The 16,238-nt window shown below is 39.4% G+C and overlaps 1 protein-coding gene across 3 annotated transcripts in view; it reads left to right on the top strand.

The window, feature by feature from the left end:
• The first annotated feature begins 5,803 nt into the window (after nucleotides 1–5,803).
• Nucleotides 5,804–16,238, top strand: part of LOC124151237 (ubiquitin-conjugating enzyme E2-17 kDa) — a 31,618-nt gene continuing 21,183 nt past the window's right edge. For 2 of the 3 annotated variants that reach the window (XM_046523621.2, XM_046523620.2), the window contains exons 1-3: nucleotides 5,804–5,960; nucleotides 14,964–15,027; nucleotides 16,082–16,113. In XM_046523621.2, coding sequence (XP_046379577.1) covers nucleotides 5,937–5,960; nucleotides 14,964–15,027; nucleotides 16,082–16,113 — 120 coding nt within the window. In that variant the 5' untranslated portion in view covers nucleotides 5,804–5,936. The remainder of the gene's footprint in view (nucleotides 5,961–14,963; nucleotides 15,028–16,081; nucleotides 16,114–16,238) is intronic. The other variant, XM_046523619.1, reaches the window with a different exon arrangement.

Raw genomic sequence — 16,238 nt, forward strand, 5'->3', positions numbered from 1 at the left:
CACAGAATCACACATATGAACACCGAGGCTCACAGAATCACACAGATTAACACCGAGGCTCACAGCATCACACAGATGAACACCGAGGCTCACAGAATCACACAGATGAACACCGAGGCTCACAGCATCACACAGATGAACCGAGGCTCAGTGTCACATAGATGAACACCAAGGATCACACAATGTCGTGTGTTGTAATGTTGCAGGTGTAATACTGCTTCCAGCAGAATCATCCACCAGAAGGGTGCAGATTTGGGTCGATTGCAGGATTTGAAACTCGGGAATTACTGGGCTCGATCGTAGCGCCACCAGTGACTATTACAAGTTATGTCTCTCTAAGCCTCTCCTATGGACCAATCAGATTCCACTTCTGGTGTCACTTGTGTTTGCTTCACATAAAATGGTGGCGCCCAGTCAGGACGATCTGATCGATAATCAAGATCTATATTGTGATAAAACGGGTCTTACATCGCGAAATGCATCAAATCATGTGAGTACCTTGATTAAAAACATGAAAATATTTGGAAAATATCTGCTGACAACGAGTTTCAAATCCTGCAATCGACCCAAATCTGCACGACAGTTTACGAACCGGATTTCGATTTCGGTGCGCGATTTTGATTGGACTACGCATAGACTCGTTAGCCCAGCCAAAATGTAACTCCATAATACCAGCCTAGGGCAAGGACTGGTCGGCTCAGGGTCAGTATACTGTGTCTGAGTAGGGTATGTCAAACTGGCTTATGGTATCTCGGTGGGCTGGCTCTATAAAACCAGCATTTGTGGAGGAGTACATGGTTCAATGAACTTGGTTTTTAGTATAAAACAATGCAATATTGTAAGACATTAATCTCAAAATGTACAACCGTTGATAATCCGAAGGGCGGTCGGATAGCCTAGTGGTTAAAGCGTTCGCTCGTCACGCCGAAGACCCGGGTTCGATTCCGACATAGGTACAGTGTGTGAAGCCCATTGCTGGTGTCCCCCGCCGTGATATTGCTGAAATACTGCTAAAAGCGGCGTAAAACCATATTCACTCACTCATAATCCGAAACTAATATCAAGTTGATGATAAGAAACTGAAAGGTTTTTAGGGCGGATGACACACATTGTATGGCCAGTGCATTCAACCCGGATCTTCAGAGGGCCTCTGCGTCATCGATCACATGAGTGGGGATAGGTCAGCCTTACCTCTGTCACATTGCCTAATCATCTGATAATTTCAAACCCCCGATCTTGGCTTTGCGGTACGAAACCCCACAAAATCAAAAGTCATACCAGATGCAATTATAAATGACACACAGAATTCCTGTAGGAAGAACATGCGCCATTAGGCCTGTACATGGGCGACATCTGTATTTTGTAGTGTCATACTCATGCTTGAGGGCGTTAATGGAGCCCTTTTACTATCCCACGAGTTCTGTCATGATACTTAATTTGTGTGTGATCTGAAGGGCGACTGCTTGTAGGAGGCAACTAACGGGATCGGGTGGCCAGGCTCGCTGACTTGGTTGATGCATGTCATTGTATTCCAATTGCGTAGATCGATGCTCATGATGTCAATCACTGCATTGTCTGGGTCTGACTCGATTATTTTCAGACCGCCAGAAAAAATGTTAATTACACCAGTGCAGGCGTCACGTGTTCAGTGGTAAATGACACGTTCAGCATGACGTATCTATACTACCCGAAATAGGTTGGAGAACATCCATATGAGAAAATCGGGTGTTCTTTAACTTGTTTTGAGTAGTAACACATTACCAAAGGTCATACGAAAGACTCGGGTGTTCTTTAACTTCGTTTGAGTAGTATACAAACCTTCGAGATCACCTTCCAAAAATATACCGACTGTACACGTCAGGAAGGACATTCATTTAGGATGGAAACCCCAGATGCAATAACACCTTTCAAAACGTCAAAGACCATTTATTATGTTATATTGAATGACATCGAACATCACTCATGCTTGGTCGTAAGGGGGATACAGTGTATTCTCTCATGAAATTGCCGCGTGGTGATTTCTAAACTGAAACACAGAAAGTTACCCCAGACATCGCTACGCACAGAACTGAATTGCGATATCAGTAAAAGGCAACACAAGATCAATCAATAGTCAATAAATTATATTTAAACACACTGTTTTATGATTACAATCAAAAAGGCATTGCAATGAGTCAAATACGTGGCGGCATCAAAAAGTAAAAGACCCTTGAATTAATGACTAATAATGTCAGTGTATTCGATTAGTGTCAATGTTGAAGTTCTTAGAAAGAGGCCTGTGTTGGAAGCTGCAAGAAATCGGTGTTTCCAAATAAAGATATCGAAACTACATTTCGCAATAAGTAGGAACAAGTCAGGTCCGAAAAGGAACGCTCTTTCTTTGTCCCATCCGGAAACTTCTAAAACGGTGAAGGCTTCCATTGTCATACACATACCCAACAAGGGCAGATAACTCTAATTCTAGTGAAAAACCATTTTGGAAAATCAAACATAAATTTTGATAAAATCAACTAAAATGTTTTTTTAGTTTCAGTTTATATTTCTGTGGATATATTTCTGAATATTAGTACAAATTTAAGAGTGAATATAGATATGGTGGTAATTTTGTCGAAACAATACTTTTTCGATTTTTCACAAATGGGTCCATTATTAATATCATTATTATTATATTATTGTTATTGCTGTTGTTGTTATTATTATTATTATTATAATAATTATTATTATATAACGCTTGTTGAGAGCCGAATACAAAGGTGAATAAGGTTGTACATGTTTGTTTGTTTGTTGTTTAACGCCGCACTCAACAATATTCCGGCTATATGACGGCAGTCTGTAAATAATCGAGACCAGACAATCCAGACAGCGTGTTATTGATCATTAACGCAAAAAAATGTACAAACAATACGAAATCAGTGGCATCGTTTGATAGGCATTACTTATAGCTTGACGGATGACAAAGAAGATACACTTTATCGCCACCAGTGGCTATTACCAGTTATGTCCCTTCTAAGCCTGTCCTATGGACCAATCAGATTCCAACTTTAAAGCAAGCATGGGTTGCTGAAGACCTATTCTACCCCGGATCTTCACGGGTCGTGTTTAGAAGTATACAGTTAGTTGTCATTGGGTACACCAAGTTGGAAAATTCGTCAGTGTTTCAAGCCAACACCGTGCATAATAATTACTATTTATTTGCATATCATGGTTGATTTGCACGTCACTGCTATGCTGTACAACTTTTAATTACCCACAGGGCTAGAAATAGCCGAGTTATTAACTATCATATTTGCACTATTTCAAATATCACTTCACGCGCAACAGTGTATTGTTTAAGTCATCAGGAGGCATTGTTAACGTAATTCGAATCGTATTGTGACGTAAGGTCGGAATGACGTCACACTAGTAACGACGTCATAGCAGAAGATTGTTGACGTCATTCGAAAATTTGTGGTTTTCTAAGACGGCGGTCGTGATCAGTGCACTTTTATAAAAGGGGGCTCAAAGGATTAAGAAATTATGGGTAGTAAAGATATCAATACACTCTCGCCTGTGTCACTCTGATTTTACGAAACTCAAGTAAGAATCCATGTATTATCCTCGCTCTCGCTCCCTAGACCCGTGAAGATTCCGGGGTAAAATAAGTCTTCAGGAACCCATGCTTGCCGTAAAAGGCGACTATGCTTGTCGTAAAAGGCGACTAACGGGATCGGGTGGTGAGGCTCGCTGCCTTGGTTGATGCATGTCATAGATCCCAATTGCGTGGATCGATGCTCATGATATCAATCACTGGATTGTCTGGTCAATACTTGATTATTTACAGACCGTCGTCATATAGCTGGAATATTGCTGAGTGCGACGTTTAACAACAAACCAACCAACCAAACAACCGGATATACAAGAATTCTGACACTTGTTCCGTAAATTCGGTATGACACACGTGCTCGTATATCAATCTCTATATATGTCATTATAAATGTAAATCCCATATGCATGGTAATCTTAATTTGCTCGTTAAATTGTGACAGGACTGCAAAGAACAGATACAGTATACTTAAATACAAGATGATCCTACACAGTATATGTACGGTATGTATAAGGATGTGTATATCGCGTGAATGTTAAAGAGCCTGATAGTTATCAATATACTGCAGCAGAAAACATTCCTTTTTATTTTTTGTGGCGCATATACATGTTGTGTGTTTTGTTATTTTGTATTAATTTCACATTTAATTTTTTTTTTTCTGATGACATAAAGCGACCCTAGTGGCCATGTCTTCTTAGGGCTTTATGGAACTCTTGTTGATACTTTATATTCACTAATATATGAACAAACAAAATTCTAATTCTTGTTTGATATCTTACTCTGACCTATCTATTTGACAATAAAGAATATTTATCACCAAAAGAACAAAAAGGGCAATCATAATGCCACATTGTTTTAATGAAATGTATATTAGCATCATCTGTATTTTCGAAACAACCATGTGATATTTTCTGTTCGTTACGTATTAAAATAATGACACTATACATTTTGTTGTTGTAATGTTAGTCATTTTAATGACAAACAACTTACTGAGTTTCTATCAACGCATAATTTCGAAGTCAAGTTAACGCCTACATTTAGCGCGATATGTGATGTGGAGATTATTTTAGTTATCTGCCGATGGTAAGCTTCGAACGGAGACCTAACTACGACTGGCGTTCTCGATTACACGACGATATAAAAATATATAACTACACGGTAGCGCTTGCTGAAGACCGTACCAAGTCAGTGCTTTCTCGCGACGGCTGACCGAGTTCTATTTTTAGTAACAATATTTACGGAGTCTGAGATCACCTGTCGTCTAGATGGATTCGCTTATAACTCTGGTCAATACTCTAGACACGAAAACGCGCTGTCATATTTTTCTTCGATTATATTGTTTATATTGTATTTGTTTTCGGAGAGGAAACATTAAAGACAAAATGTGTTGTTCTTTCAGATGGACCGTTATAACTGAAAAAGTACCAGTTTTAAAAAAGAACTGCAAAAACGTCTTCTCAAATGAAGTCGAAAACATAAGCATAAGCATAAGAAAACAGTCACGTAAAAATTGTATTTGACGTTATGAAACAGCGAAATGTGGGGTCATTTTGGCCACGCACCGATGTGAAAATCGATTTCGCGATTTATCCCACGCATCTTTCTCCAAAATGTTCATACTTTTGTCTCTACCCAATACTGAGGATGCCAATCCCCTTCTTGTACGCTGGATTCGGGGGTCTATTTAGGGTATTCGGGACTTAGCAGTGTGGTACGCTGAACGCAAACAAATTCATATTTGGTGTGCATATTTAACATTTTTTTAAAAAGATAATGACATACGTAAACGTTCCATTATATATTTTATTTTTTCATATAGTGTCAGCTTTTTAACTTCAAATCGCACCTTTTTGTGACATAGGAAGTGTTCAATACCGTTTCGCTCTATCTTTGCAGATTGGAATCAGACGTGCTTGTGAGATTTGTGTTTAGCGGTATTCGGGATTCAGATGTAAGCAAATGACACTAAGAATGAAAAATTAGATGGTATTCGGGATTCAGGGGAGAAGTGGTTGGCTCCCCTCAATACTGCATCCGACAACCTTTATCCCCGAGGCAATTTTGTTATCTCTAGAAAAACAACACTGGTCTCTTGGCGAATATTCAGTCAAATCATCGGAGGTGACAAAAGTCTATTCGGGAATGTTCCTGAATGATTCACTGAAGATCCAAGCGAACCGTGCCGTGTGGCAATCTACGTCATTAGCGGAAGTATCTGCTCGTGACCCCATACGCATGCTCAGTGAAGTTACAGTATCCATGCAGTGTTGGGCAACTTAAAATTGGCCCCTAAAACTACCAAAGAGAAGGTTTTTAGTCAAATATCTATACTAAATAAACACTATAACACATTATGGCTCTTAAAAGGATAAGCAAGGTAAGAGTTTTCACGATCATAAACGTTTAAACGACATATTTTGCCGGTATGAACAGCCGTGTTGATAAACGGTTTCGCCTATTCTTTTCGACGGTGGTCGTGTTTCATTTTGCTTTGGTGTTCAGATATCAAATAGTTCGTGTACCGGTGTTATTTGTGTGTTCGTTGATATACTGTTTTCGTAATTATTGTACATTATGTTGTTGATGTCCATAGAAATGACAGCAGACCCCCAAATACATTTTCCCCTTATCAAGACCAGAATCTCCCTTTGAACAAGGAAGCTGTGGTGATAAGTTGGTGATTTGATTTTATGTGACCAATTCACATGATGTCAAATTAAGGTGTGTATCGTTCGGTGTGTTCTTGTTGTAACAACCCGCTTCATCAGGTAAACAGTAGCGGTCCACAGTAGCTATTAGACAACCCAGGTATAGTCATGGATTAGTAACTTTGCTAGTTAGACGAAGCAGGCATGCGGGACAACCCATTTTACTGTGAACAGGGATACACGAAATTAAAACAAAAAAAACCCAGATGTTCTTGCATCATATATTTATCTATCTCATCACTTAAAAAGATCCACAAGCGTAATGTTGTCAACAATTATTCGACACAGACACTTCACTGTTCACAACAAGCATAAGAATCAACCATTATTAGGCATAGACACTTCACCGTTCACGACAAACGTAAGATTCAACAGTTATTCCACACAGACACTTCTTGTTTACAAGACATTTCTCTGGCTTCACATGAGATAATCCTTATAACCATTTGTCGTAGATATTTATGATAATTATGTTCATAACACATCATGACTTGACAGTCATTAATATCTGTCTAATGTACAATGCATAGGGTTTAGAAATGTTCACATTTTGTCAGCTAGCTGTTACAACAACTAGCTTGATGTCAAGGGCTATTTCAGTAGTTGTCTGTAATTTTAACCACACACCAAGTTTCACATAATTCACGAATCATGCATGTTTGACCCAATCTTCATCCCAAAGACCCTAATCATATATTTGATAGTCACATTCAGTGCAACATTCAGGTTCCTACAATAAAATCTAAGGGTCTACAACCAAACAAGATTGTATTAACATAATACCAATAATGTTTGTTGTTTTTTCAACACTTTTAAAATAAGGCAAGACTATTTGGGCCTATTGTCTTTGGCTGTGGCTCTTGTGTTCCTGATATCACACATCTGTTCAATTTTTGTTTGTTTGTCGTGTTATCAGCCGGTTGCTCCCAACTCTATCACCATCCTTATCCCTTGGAGCCCTTTTCTGTTCAAGTACCCCTTTGCTATCCTTAGGATTAGCCTGTTAGTTATCCTTTTCCAACATTGAGTGTTGGTTGTGAGTTGGGATTAGGGTTAGGTATCTCAACTCTCATAACAATTAATACAGTGTAATTCGAATATAATCCAATACATTTTGATCAAGTTGAGTTCAGGAACTTCTTTAATTGGCTTTCAGAAGTTGGTATGATGAACAAGGGAGATAGTTCTATGGATGCACAACTTCCTTATTTCAATGAATGCAGTGTTACGGTGTAGATGCTAACACTGTTAGTTCAGTTGGGATGCACACAAATGTAATTTATATTTAAGCATTTGGGTCGTGATCACTGGGTAAATAAGCACAATTATTTGTCATAGTGTCTATGTTCCCATAGTGAAGTGTTGGCTGATTAATTAACTAGTCTAGCCAAACTTATGTGGCACTAATTGAATCAGAACAGTGCAAGCAGGCCAGTAAGTGCTGTACTCACCCCACTCCACCCAAAACATCCAGTGTATCACGAGGACTCCGTTTTCTTAGGCTGAGCCTAAACACTGTAAATAATTTGTTGGTCTGTGTTTTGTTCTGCATTTTGGGGCCAATTGTCATCACAAATAGTTCCATTTAAAACCTACTTTCACACGGGTTATAGCTAAAATGGCACCTCGGCGAAAACAGCACCAATAGGCGAAAACGGGACCTCTCCTCAAGCGAAAACGGCTACTATTGCCTGGCGAAAACGGCACCCTATTTGTTTTTACCTTGATACTAAAATAAATGAAATTAAACTCGCTTGCAAACTCCAATAATTGTGAAATATTAAAACAGTTTTACATTAGAAATAAGCCTCTACACCAACTATATTCCAACTCAGCTTATATCCATCTCAACTTATTGTGAAAACATAACATTCTTTGAAGGAAGATAGATCAAAATGAAATTAAACTCACCTCGTCGCTTACAAACACAATTTATTGTGAAATGTTAAAACAAGTTTACATTAGAAATTAGCCTCTACTCCAATTTACTCACCGACTCTTATTAGGAGGCGCAACTAACTTATTGTGAAAGCATTTTATGCTTTGAAGTTTTAAGTACCTTTACTCAGTGTCAAGCTGAAACTGTATTCAAGAGGCCTAACATGGTGCTGTCAGATCAAAATGATTCCCAATGGCCTTTCGATGTGTTGCATGTGAGAAAAATGTAGGCAAAAATCTGTGGACCCATCGTATATGTGTAACATGTAATTATATCATATATACTACTACATAAATCGTTCTTATCGTGATTAAAAATAGAGGTGCTGTTTTCGCTGACACATAGTACCCGTTTTTGCGAAATGCGATGCCATTTTCGCCCGAGAAATCGGTGACGTTTTGCTGAGGTGCCGCTTTAGCCTTCACTCCTTCACACAATCTCATTAAAATCAGATCTTAGTTGTAGCTACTGCAGAACATGAACTTTGTTTGACCTATGAAGTAACAAACAAGAAGTCGACATTGGCCAGTCAGAAAGAAGTTTTTTGAGCTTTACCATCTTCCCGAGGCAAGGGCGTTAACTGACTATAAAAGTCCAGTTTCCACCCTTGTCAAACTAGGCAGGAATTAAGGAGATCCTCTTTGGCCGGACTAATGAGTCCGTGCATAGTCCAATCCAAATCGAGTAAAGAAACCCACATCTGGTTCGTAAACTGCTGTGCAGATTTCGGTCGATTGCAGGATTTTCAAAGCATGTGTACCGATAGAGACACAGAAGGGATATGATTCATAATAGCCACTGATGGTGGTACCATCGAGCCCTTACTTCGGTAAGGGTGGAGAGTCAGATAACTCCCTTGCCTGAGGAAGATGGAGCTTTACAGCACTAGTTTCAAACTGTCGACTTCCATGCCAGACTACACTAGAAAGTATCGATTAATATCTTGAAAACTGAACAGACGAAAATTCTTGAATGTCTAATAGATAGCAGAGATTTTATGGCAGTACCACCTACAGGATATGGAAAGTCTCTTTTGTTTCAATGTTTCTCCCACTGATATGAGAGACCGACAGTGATTTTGACAGCATCAGTCGTACAGCCAATAACTGTCGCTCGGAATACCCTGTGTTAACTATTTCGAGGTTGCATGATTAGAAAATACTCTCAGAATGTTACTTTCCCGATCTGGTAAGTGATGCTGTGATTGGTAGGATGAAAGGTAGTTCTGACTTGACCCATAATGGAATGTCCTCAGATCTTTGTTTACCAGTAGTGAGAACTAAGATCTGATTTTGATCAGTCTTTATACCACTTAGAAACACACGGCTAAATTCCTGTCTTCATACTTGACCAGTGTTTAATCATTTTAAACCCAAGTTACTTTGTGATACATGTATCTACCTAGCATATTCAAATTTGACATGTTTGAGGAAGAAGTGTTTCATTCTCTTTGCGTCCTCACATGCTTATGCACTGCACAAGCAGGAAGGAAACGTGAGTGCAGTAAGTAAATTTTGTTTGGCATGATGAGAAACTTGGTACTTGTAAATATGTTGAAACGTACAAAACAATGGGGCCCAGACCAAGTACACAATCTCATTTAAGCTGGATTTGATACCATCCCTCTCTGCTTGAAGGTCGGAGGACATGTCAGGTTGACGTTACGGTGGGCCCAGCGGGCCCAGTTGTGTGAGGAACCTCAGTTCGCTTTGTGTAGTTGTCTCCCTTGAGCATGCAAGAAACCTATGATGGTGGGTTCAAATCCCAGTTCTCCCCCATTATGTTTCTAGGTTTGTCAGCACCATACCCGTACCCGTGGGTTTCACCGAAGTGGTAAAGGTCTTGGACCTGCATCACTTCAGACTTTTCCCCAAGGTTATGCTGAGACCGTAATATAACTGGAATACCGTTAAAAACAGGGTTAAACCAAACTCACTAACTCAGTCAATGGACATTCCATTCTGATTGGAATAATGTAAAACTAACAACTGAAGCCTCTTTCTTTTTATTGGTCTTGTCAGTGTAATACAAGTCAACTTTACCATGTCTACAAAGCCATTTCATTTGTTAGCATGTGTTCAGATTAGGCAAAGGGGTGTGGTTGCCTAGTGGTTAAAGCCTTTGCTCGTCATGCTGAAAACTGGGGTTCTATTCCCCTCATGGGTATCGACAATGTGTGAAGCCTTTTTCTGTTGTCCCCAGCTGTGATATTGTTGGGATACTGCTTAGACAAGATGTGTTTAATAATCTCCACTACACTTTCAGCATATTAACACGGTCTCATCCTTTAGTGTCTTTTCTATTACATCTCCTTCTACCAGGTGTTATATGATATGATAACAAGAAACCTGGACCCATGTCACACCCAAAGTTTTGTTTTGAGGGATGTTGTTCTTGTCTGTTATCACTAACTTTGCAAAGAATATTTTCACCTGTGTTCACATACATCCTACTCCTAAGATGGCTGCCTCATCTATGTGGCCGTTGATACATTTATTCAAAACAAAAGACTGGATATTAATAAACTTTTAGCAGGAAAAAAATATTTTCCTGAGTACCAGGATGGAGGAAGTATTATGTGGATCAACAAGATATTCTGGTTGATTTTATATTGCACACAAAAGTTGTGTTGGTTTGTTTAGTACTGGAAATATCGCTGCTGTTTCAACCATGAAAGAACAGTTAATTTGATTGTCATTTGTACCAGCCTTAAAACAAAGGCATGGTTGTTAATGGGTCCAGGTCATGTAGTTTGGAGATAGTGGTTAAAGTGTTCGCTCATGCTGAAGACCCGGGTTCGATTCCCCAGATGGGTACAATGTGTGAAGCCCATTTCTTGTGTCCCCTGCAGTGATATTACTTGCAAAAAGCAGCGTAAAACCATACTCACTAACTCATTCACTCACTCATTCTGCTTTATTAAGGATGGTTTGAAAGTAACTTCCTGAACTGTGTTCCCACAGAATAGAAAAAAACATCTCACCCAAACGCACCCCTTGAGCCACACATGCGCACAGGAACCACTTGACCAGGCCGGTAGCTCATCCATCTCTCATTTTCATGTCAACTGAGTAGTCCTATAATCCAAGCCATCCTATCAAAATTAACTTTTTTCATAAAATAACTTGTTTGAATTCCTTTCTTCTAACCATTATTCATCATATGTAACAATTATTTATTAATTTTGGCATAATTTTTTAATGTTTTTGGACTAATGAAGTTACCTCTGTTTTCAATATGAAATCAAGTAATATATGCAATATGAGTGTTTTAGATCAAAACTCTCACCCCATCTTCTCAAGCTGCATTTCTCAACACTGTATTGCAGAGAAGAGATGTAGTTACTGCACCCCTTTTGGAAGATGTATTGTATGAGGAGGGAATCATCACAAATTGCATCATCCTCACCAGAGACGACTTCAAACGATCATGGAAGATTGTTTTTGGAGATCAGACTCGTCTTCGCAAATCATTATTTCAGAGATTTCTCTGCACAAGATGTTGCTGGAATTCACCAATTTGGACCATTAGTAGTTGTACAACAACTGACAGTGCCTACTAGAGGATAGACCTTCCTACAAGTACCCACTATCATGCAGGTTACTGTCCCATTACCAATGACTGAGTGTCCATGTTCCTAACACTATAATTGTTTGAATTAAGCAGGAAAAATTATTTTCCTTAACAAACTTTACAAAATCCACAAAATCGATAAGGAGGTGGTATGCTGCATGGATATAAAGAAGTTATCACATTCCCAAGGGGTTAATAGAACAGATCTCAATCTGAATCCTGCACACATGTGGAACCCACCACAAACTGGGGGATTCAAGCAATACGTATGAGTCAGGATAAGGTAAAATATGTATTTTTTTGAGTAAAAATATCATTTATACTAATCCTGACTCAAAGGCTAAAGCACCCACCCAGCCGTCCCCTCTTCCCCTGTGTTTCAGACATAAGGTAAGAGAATGAGAGAGTGACATGTCACATGGTTCCGGTGCGCATATGCGGCTCAAGAGATGCATTTGGATGAGCTGTGTTTTTTCTGTTCTGTGGGAACACACTTCAGGAATTTTTCATTACCTTTCGGAAGAGCGAGAGAAACAGAAGCAGTTAGTTGAGTCAGCATTAGTATAAATGATATCTTTTGCTCTAAGGGGTTACAGGTGGCCCAGTCGTCTAAGGCGCCGCGATTCGCTGTGCAGAGTTGCGTCCCTTGGGCACGCCAGAACCTATGATTGTGAGTTCGAATCCAGGTTCACCCCGATTATGTTTCTAGGTTTGTCAGCACCATACCTGTGCTCGTGGGTTTCAACGAAGTGGTAAATGTCTGAGACCTGCATCTCTTCGGGCTTTCCTCCCACATTAAGCTGACACGCCGTGATATAACTGGAATACTGTTAAAACCGGCGTTAAACCCAACTCACTCACTCACTCACTCACTCACTCACTCACTCATTTTTGCTCTAAATGATACATTTTTGAACGATATCATGATTTCTTTTCCCAATTTGCCTGCCAAGCGCACTTAGTTTGGAATCCTAGTTACATCCCTGCAATAGCTCACTTGACCCAAGGTCTATGTGAAAGCTGTCCTTTTCCAGACCCTTGAAGACCCGGATTAGAATGGGTCTTCAGCAAAAAAATTGTCGTAAGTGGCGACTGACAGGATTGGGTGGTCAGGCTCACTGACTTGGTTGATGCATATCATTGTATCTCAATTCGTGGTTTGATGCTGATGATATCAATCACTGGATTGTCTGGTCAAGACAGCCGCCATATAGCTGGAATAATGCTGAGTGCGGTGTTAAGCAATAGACAAACTGTCCATCTCTTGTCAATAAGCCAATTTGCAGTCATTATGCACTGCAAGCTGTTGTTCAGCCATAGAAACTAACATTTAGCCCACCAGTCCTTTTATTGATTTCATAGCAGAGCCCGAGACCGCCGCCATATAGCTGGAATATTGCTGAGTGTGGTGTTAAACAATAGACAAACTGTCCATCTCTTGTCAATAAGCCAATTTGCAGTCATTATGCAGTGCAAGCTGTTGTTCAGCCATAGAAACGAACATTTAGTCCACTAGTCCTTTTATTGATTACATATTAGAGCCCGAGACTGCCGCCATATAGCTGGAATATTGCTGAGTGTGGTGTTAAACAATAGACAAACTGTCCATCTCTTGTCAATAAGCCAATTTGCAGTCATTATGCAGTGCAAGCTGTTGTTCAGCCATAGAAACTAACATTTAGTCCACTAGTCCTTTTATTGATTACATAGCAGAGCCCGAGACCGCCGCCATATAGCTGGAATATTGCTGAGTGTGGTGTTAAACAATAGACAAACTGTCCATCTCTTGTCAATAAGCAAGTTTGCAGTCATTATGCAGTGCAAGCTGTTGTTCAGCCATAGAAACTAACATTTAGTCCACTAGTCCTTTTATTGATAACATAGCAAAGCCCGAGACCGGCGCCATATAGCTGGAATATTGCTGAGTGTGGTGTTAAACAATAGACAAACTGTCCATCTCTTGTCAATAAGCCAATTTGCAGTCATTTTGCAGTGCAAGCTGTTGTTCAGCCATAGAAACTAACATTTAGTCCACTAGTCCTTTTATTGATAACATAGCAAAGCCCGAGACCGGCGCCATATAGCTGGAATATTGCTGAGTGTGGTGTTAAACAATAGACAAACTGTCCATCTCTTGTCAATAAGCCAATTTGCAGTCATTTTGCAGTGCAAGCTGTTGTTCAGCCATAGAAACTAACATTTAGCCCACCAGTTTTATTGATATCATAAAGTCCTTGAAAATGACAATTTCTGCTTGTCCTTATGATACCTTAACTATTGGGCATTTGGACAAGGACTATAGGACTAGTGCCAGTTTCTATCGCTGTAGTTATGGTACAAATATTGTGATGTGGGAAATGCTTGCAGAGATGGAAATTAACCAAGAACATCTGCTAGCCCGAATAGTGATAACATATAGTGGCTATTACCCCCCACCCCCCACCCCCCACCCCCCAGAGCTCCAGATAAACTGCGTATCTGCGTAAAATACGCATCAGAAATGCAGAAATACGCAGTAAAATAAAATCCAAGCGTATCAAATACGCAACAAACATTACAGATACGCTACAAAAATAAAACTTGTGCATATCATCAAAATATTGTGAAGTAACCCTGCGTATTCGATTAGGAAATCAGCAACTTATTTTGAAATTATAAACGGGCATTCCGTCAACCTTGCCAAATCCACGATGACAGTTACATCATGATCATTTGCCATCACACTTTCTTGTGGAAGTATCGTGATATTTTTTAGTCCTATAAAGCTCTTGAACCCACACGACACCAGTTTGCAGGGACTAGATGAATAGTGTTTTTAAATATTTAACTTAAATACCCACATGTGTAAAAACTAGTGGGTAACAGAAATTTGAATACCCAGATAGAATTACTGATACCCAATGATTTTAAAATGCATGGGTAAAATACCCACAACACCAAAAGCTTATCTGGAGCTCTGCCCCCCCCCCCCCCCCCCCCCAAAAAAAAATAAATAAATACATTAAAATGTTTGAAATTCCACTAGCCCTTTGGATACCTTTCATGTTAACAAAACTGGTCCTCACTATCGGACTAGTGTCAATTTCATTCCCAGACTTGACGTGTTGTACTTGCAGTCTATGTTTTAAAAGACCTACCTCACTCTTATACATTGTTTCAGGAACTGTCTGACCTTGGCAAAGACCCTCCCGCTCAATGCTCAGCTGGACCAGTAGGAGAAGATTGTGAGTAGGACCACAGTGGTGTCAACTAGTCATTGGTACTGCTCACCTGGTAGTGGTACCCTCAGCAGAAAGGGGAAATGCACAAAACAGAACAGTCTCATTTGTTAGAATTCACTGCAGTAAATGTTTTGTGGAGCATGTTATAGGCTACTAAAGTAAGAGAAACTTGTTAAATAACCAGAGCCCACCTGAGTAAAGGCTGTCCAACCTCTGAGGCTATGCATCTATTATCTGTTAATTTATCTTGCTTAGATGAAAACAGTTTCCTGAGATACCAAAGGTTGGTCAATAATCCTAACCCTGTTGGGATTCTGGGTCAGAATAGTTCCCCAACACAGGGCTCTAGAATGTTCTGGAGCCATTGCATATTGACTCACAAGTTATCATTCACATTTGGTATCGATAGTCAGGGCTTGATTTAACTGTATAAAACATGCAGAAGTATTGAAAAGTGCAACCTAATGTTTATGTATACATGCACCAAGTCCAGTGCATGTCAACAAATTTCAAATTGTCTGACAAACCTTTACTTGTCTGCACAAATTGATCTTTGAAGACACTCAATACATCTGTAGTTTATCTACTATACTACATCACTTATCCCTGTGTTACATGTAATTTGTCATGCTTTCATTGGCTTGATGTCATGTGGGTACTTAAAGATTTTTTGCACATGCTCCTATTACGTTTTGGAGCAATGCAACACTAATGTATCATTGTATGTGATGCAAACAGCGGACCAGCCTGTTTCAACTTTGATAAATTTATGCGACCAGGGTGGTTAATGGTAATTGAATTTATTTTACGTAAATATGCAGCTATGGAGCTCTGCAAATGTATACCTTTTGGAATATTGATTATGTTGAACCAGATATGGTCATCAACACTTGATTTTTCTGTTTCAATTTCTTCATCTTGATAATAAATACGTCCGTTTGAGACATTCTAAATTACCACATTAATTGGTAACATTATATAATGGTCTCTGTCTGTAAACAACGTGACCTTGGTGCACAGTACATAAATCACTCAAGTTTGTTGTATTGTTTTACAGTATTCCACTGGCAAGCAACAATAATGGGTCCGGTGAGTGAGATTTGTTTGCCTGGTCAGCTTCCTTATCACTAACTGTTGTTTGTATGGGTTGAACATTATTGTCGAGCTGTACATATATGAATAGACTATAACACTTTGGTTGATATCTACTGATA

The sequence above is a fragment of the Haliotis rufescens genome, unplaced genomic scaffold (genome assembly GCF_023055435.1).
Source record: "Haliotis rufescens isolate VD_foot unplaced genomic scaffold, xgHalRufe1.0.p SCAF_11, whole genome shotgun sequence".
In the NCBI taxonomy this organism is placed as follows: domain Eukaryota; kingdom Metazoa; phylum Mollusca; class Gastropoda; order Lepetellida; family Haliotidae; genus Haliotis; species Haliotis rufescens.